General features: G+C 37.4%; 1 protein-coding gene across 1 annotated transcript in view; it reads right to left on the bottom strand.

The window, feature by feature from the left end:
• Positions 1-5,728, bottom strand: part of DDX6 (DEAD (Asp-Glu-Ala-Asp) box helicase 6) — a 33,465-nt gene that overhangs the window by 7,218 nt on the left and 20,519 nt on the right. The window contains exons 7-11 of the mRNA XM_008577839.1: positions 5,463-5,557; positions 2,640-2,762; positions 2,071-2,199; positions 898-1,014; positions 327-390 (exon numbers count right to left, since the gene is read on the bottom strand). Of these exons, the coding sequence (XP_008576061.1) occupies positions 327-390; positions 898-1,014; positions 2,071-2,199; positions 2,640-2,762; positions 5,463-5,557 (528 nt within the window). The remainder of the gene's footprint in view (positions 1-326; positions 391-897; positions 1,015-2,070; positions 2,200-2,639; positions 2,763-5,462; positions 5,558-5,728) is intronic.

The following is a 5,728-nucleotide window of genomic DNA, read 5'->3' on the forward strand; positions in this document are numbered from 1 at the left end:
CGGGAGGGGGGAGAGGGAGGAGGGAGGGAGGTTTCGGTAATGGGCCACAATAATCATTCACATTGTATATTGACAAAATAAAATTTAAAAAAAAAAAAAAAAAAAAAACAGAGATGAGGTATGAGCGCCAGAACAATGATTCTGCAGTTTCAGGTACAAAACCCAATTTCAGGAATTAACTAGACTTGATTCTTAACCTCAGAAATTCTAAAAGTGGTGGTAAAGTGTGCTGCACTACGTCATAAGCCGCACTGTGTGATATGGACAGAGAAATCAAAACAGATCTAGGGAGAAAAACAACGGGTAAAGGAGATAAAGATACTTACCAGTGCAAACAAGATTGCGGCATAAGCCATTTCGAAAATCATGAAATACACGATTTCGATGTTCCTAAAAAAAAGCAATGCATTCCATTTGATTAAAATTCATACACAGCCCCAAATTTTCCATCAGTTTCTCCTATCCAATCAGTTCCTTATATCCAAAATCTGCTTCTATAAATGCAGAAACTGTTTTCTTATTAAATTTGACAATGTTGTAGCTAGCACACACAAAAAAGTCTTATTATAGCTTTCAATTATTTTCTGTTATACCAAAGTGTGAAATTTAGTGACTGCATCCTTAAGGCAATCAATAAAGAAAACAGCTATCAGCTGAAGGACCATATATGAGGGTACTTCACATAACGTTCAAATCTTTCTGTGAACTTTTTGAAGTATCCCCCTATTTTGTTAGAAAACCGAACCTCAGAGAGGTTAAAATGGAAGGTCCTCTGGCTACTAAGAAATAGTTTATTCTTAAACTCATTTGGAGGAGCATTAAAACAAAACAAAATACATGAAATACTTAAAAAAAATTTTTTTGTTATATCTGTGCAAGTTCTAGTTTTATACTCACCTGCCTCATTTTAGCATGGATATAGAAACAAGAATAACCCAGTTGAGAAATCTTCTTGGCTAGCAATTCAACTCGCTGAGAGGAGTTACAGAAAATGATTGATTGGTTTATCTGAAGCTGCACACAAGAAAAACAGGTACAAGAAGGAAAATCAAAAACCTTTATTTGGTCTGCCAAATCGTGAAAATATTGTCAAATAAGAAACGTTATGAAAAGATGGTCTAAAACTTAGTCTCATGATACAAGACATATGGAAAGCTGAAAATATTCTAAAGTTTTCTATTTACTTAATAGTTGAAGACAATAATTTATAAATTTTATTGTGAAAGAGTACATTTCATAAGGGTCATACATATAACTGCCAACAACAGTCGATTCTTGTTATTCACAGTAGTTAGTTCTGTAAGGTCACTGCAAACACTGAATTAGCAAATAAACCACCAGTGCTCCTAGGGGAAATACAGGGTTGGGTTCCTGTGAGCCTCTGATCACAACTTTTTCATCAGTACATCAATAAATAACCAGTTTTGTGTGTGTTTCTGTTTAAGGATACCTTATTTAATATATTCACAGCCAACACCACTATAACCCATGCCTGCACAAAGTTTATTTAACACACATTTTCCATGCAAGGTACATCTGCCTTCTTATGCTTAGGAGCACTGGCCTGCACTTTAGCACTATGTGATGGGCCATTTTAAACAGTGACATCAACAAAAGCACAAAAATTTGAAAAATGTGGAACTAAACAGATCATGAAAAAGACATCTGTTCAGAGCTAAAAGAAGGCAGAATATTGCCTATGCATGTCAGGTGACAAATTCTTCACTGCACTGCATGCACTGCACATGTCCATAAATGACTACACGTGCCTTGAGTATTGATTTTGGGGCTACAAATAAGCCTTAGTGATTGATTAAGCAAATTCACAAATATAGAACCTGTGAATAATGAGGATCAACTGTAATTAAGGTCAAATTAATTTAGAATAAAAGTAAAAGTGCCTGTGACTTGTCAATCATGCAGTATCAACTTCAGATCAACAACTGAAACTGCCTTTGTAAAAACACTTAGAACTTTTCTACATGAAGATGGTAAAAAAGTTGATGCAATTGTCTGTTCTACTGGGATTAAGTGACAGGTAATATTCAGCAGTAGAAGCCTACTACTTACTCTGGAGAAAAGAGTGTTGAGGCAGTGTACTTTTTGGCGCTCAGTTACATATGCGTAGTACTGGGTTACTCCCTTCAGAGTTAGTTCCTCCATCAGGTTAATCTCGTAAGGTTTCTGCAAATGGGAATTCTGAAAAAAGAGAAGAGTCTTAAACTAAAAATATATCCTAATAGAGTTCTGTCTAATAAACTCTGGCAATAAGGAATGCATCTCTCTTCAAACAAGTATATGTGATCTATCATGGAAGAAATAAATTACCATAAGATGTGAGCTTTAGAAATGTGCCTAAGGTACTATTTTGTATTTTATATATAGCATAATCATATAATCAATTTACCTAGCATCAACTGCTATGTAGCCTGTCACCAAAAGCTAAGTGAAAAAAGAGTTTAATCAAAGTATTAGTTTTTTAAAAAAATTTATGTACAACAAATCTTAATTGCTCAGCTGAAAACCCAAACCTTGAAATAATTAGCATAAAGAATATATACTGATAAGATTAATTACAGATAAAGGCATACTCATAGACAACAGGATGACACTGATTCCAAGTACAGATTTACACTCACCATGAACTTCTGTACACTAAGAGGGAAAGTAGCGGAATATAGTAAAATCTGCCTGTTTTTAGGTAGCGTGAGAATAATATCCTCCATTATCTGCACAAAATCCTGTGACAGCAACTTATCTGCCTGCAGCATAAAGAGAAGACAATTTTAAAAACAAGGAAACAATGTCTAAGGTCTTTGGTTAATGTAAGGTCAAAGCAATACGGCATTTTCCAACAAGAGCATCCATGGAATGCTCCTGGTTATAAACAATAAGATCTCTTCAATCCAGCACAGAGTCCAATGGTACTAAGATAAACTCCCACTGATTTGGAAGAGGAAAAAATCTATAATCCCCATTTTTCAAGAAAAAAAAAATTCTACACAGGTAAAACCCTTGCTCCCATAACAGAATTTTAATGTGATTCCCCTTAGAGGTAGTATCGTATAGTGGTTAAAAATACAGATGCTCCTCCACATACGATGAAGTTACATCCTAATATATATCCATTGTAAATTGGAAATATCCTAAGTGGAAAATCCACTTAATATGCCTAACATACTGAACATCATTGCTTAGCCTAGCCTACCTTAAACATACTCAGAACACTTACACTTGCCTATAGTTCGTCAAAATCATCTAACACAAAGCCTATTTTATGATAAAGTGTTGAATATCTCATGTAATTTACTTAAAATTTTAACCTTGAAATAATTAGCATATTAGTTAAAAGTGAAAAGCAAGAATGTTAGTACGGGTACATGAACAACAGTTTCTATTTATTGCTTTCAAGCCATCATTTTATTTTATTTTATTTTATTTTTTGGCTTTTTGTCTTTTTTTTCCGAGTCCGGCAACGGATCGCTTTTATTTTATTTTATTTTATTTTATTTTATTTTATTTTTTGGCTTTTTGTCTTTTTTTTCCGAGTCCGGCAACGGATCGCAACCCTTAGTGTTGCNAAAGTTGAGGGCCAGCCCGGTGGCGCACTGCTACAGTGCGCTGCTTGGGAAGTGCGGCGGCGCTCCCGCCGAGAGTTCGGATCCCACATACAGACCAGCCGCTCACTGGCTGAGCGAGAAGCGGGGACAACACCGAGGGTTGCGATCCCGTTGCCGGTCCTGGTCCGGTACGGGCGCGACATGGGGACAACACCAAGGGTTGCGATCCCGTTGCCGGTCCTGGTCCGGTACGGGCGCGACACTGAGGGTTGCGATCCGTTGCCGGTCACGAAAAAAGAAAAAAAAAAAAAAGTTGAAAAATCATAAGTGGAATCATCATAAGTAAAAGACTGTCTGTAAGGGCCGGCCTGTGGCTCACTTGGAAGAGTGTGGTGCTGATAACACCAAGGCCACGGGTTCGGACCCCTATATAGGGATGGCCGCTTTGCTCACTTGGGAGAGCGTGATGCTGACAACACCAAGTCAAGGGTTAAGATCCCCTTACAGGTCATCTTTTAAAAAAAAAAAGACTGTACAGGTTCTAGAGTCAAACTACCTGGGCTAAAATCTTGTCTCTTTGGGCCGGCCACTGGAGAGTGCGCCGCTTGGGAGTGCGGCAGCGCTCCCGCCGAGGGTTCGGATCCCATGTGGAGACCAGTTCCCGCTCACTGGCTGAGCGCGGTGCGGGTGCACCACCGAGGGTTGCGATCCCGTTGCCAGTCCCCGGTACGGGTGTGACACCGAGGGTTGCGATCCCGTTACCGGTCAGTAAAAAAGACAAAAAAGAAAAAAGAAAAAAAAAAATCTTGTCTCTTTCATTTATTAGTTGTGTTGGGATGTTATGCAACCGCTCTATACTTCAGTTTCCACAAGTGTAAAATTGGGATGCATACATACTGTAGTAACTACTTTATAGGATACCTACCTTATAGGGTTTTTGTAAAAATTAAGTGAAAAAACATGTAAAGAACTTAATGGTGGCACACAGTGATTAATAAATGTTATCACTCATTAATCAGATTGATGTGATACAAATTAGACTGTGATTAAAAAAAAAAGAAAGAAAGAAAGGCTGGCCAGTTAGCTCAGCTGGTTAGAGCATGGTGTTGATAACACCAAGGCCCAGGGTTCAATCCCTCTACTGACCAGCCACCAAAAGAAACAAAAAAATTAGACCAAAATCAACAAACTAGTTATCTAAAATACAAACCAAATGAGAAAGTAACTTTATATCAAAACATTAACAAAAGATATACTGCATGGATAAAACACTGTTAGATCCCAGGGATATAGAATAAGCTCTTTAAAATGGATGGCATATAACCTGGTGAGATAATACATGAAACAGACCAAAAGCAAACTCAAGCAGCACACATAAAATGAGGGGTTAAAGACATTACATGCTTTTTAAAACGTATCACTGAATAGAAAGAAACAGGACGAACTTGGCTTTGAGGTTACTGAGCAACTCCCCTTCTTGAAAAATAAAAATAAAACCTAAACTATCTGGCATCCCTAAGAAAAAGACACAAGGGAGTTCATCTATTGCCTTTGAACAGTAAAACATGTTTTGGGCTGGCCCATGGCTCACTTGGGAGACTGTGGTCCTAATAACACCAAGGCCATGGGTTCAGATCCCTATATAGGGGTGGCCAGTTAGCTCACTTGGGAGAGTGTGGTGCTGACACCACCAAGTCAAGGGTTAAGATCCCCTTACTGGTCATCTTAAAAAAAAAAAAAAAAAGTAAAACATGTTTTATAAGCAAATTAGTTTAAACCAACTAGTTATCTGTTTACTATAAGGTCATAAACACAAAAAGCTTTTGCTTCATTCACTTTTGCAGTTATAAGCAAAGCACAGAATAGTACAGAATGTTATCTTTTCAAATAAAGAGACATTACCTCATCCAACACTATCATCTGGACATGATCAACCTTTGCTACTCCTTTCTTGATAAGATCCAGGATTCTCCCAGGGGTAGCGATCACCACATGCACTACACAAGATTTAGAAAACATATATTCTCATTAATTTTAGCTTTGGCAAAAGGGATATTATAAAGATTTTTCGTATATATCTTTTATCAGAAACACTGAGGTAAGAACACGAAAAGGCACAAAGATGTGTTTTAGGATATATATTTCTTTTCTTTTTTTCCTTTTTTTCG

Source organism: Galeopterus variegatus, unplaced genomic scaffold, assembly GCF_000696425.1.
Source record: "Galeopterus variegatus unplaced genomic scaffold, G_variegatus-3.0.2 Scaffold1586, whole genome shotgun sequence".
In the NCBI taxonomy this organism is placed as follows: Eukaryota; Metazoa; Chordata; class Mammalia; order Dermoptera; family Cynocephalidae; genus Galeopterus; species Galeopterus variegatus.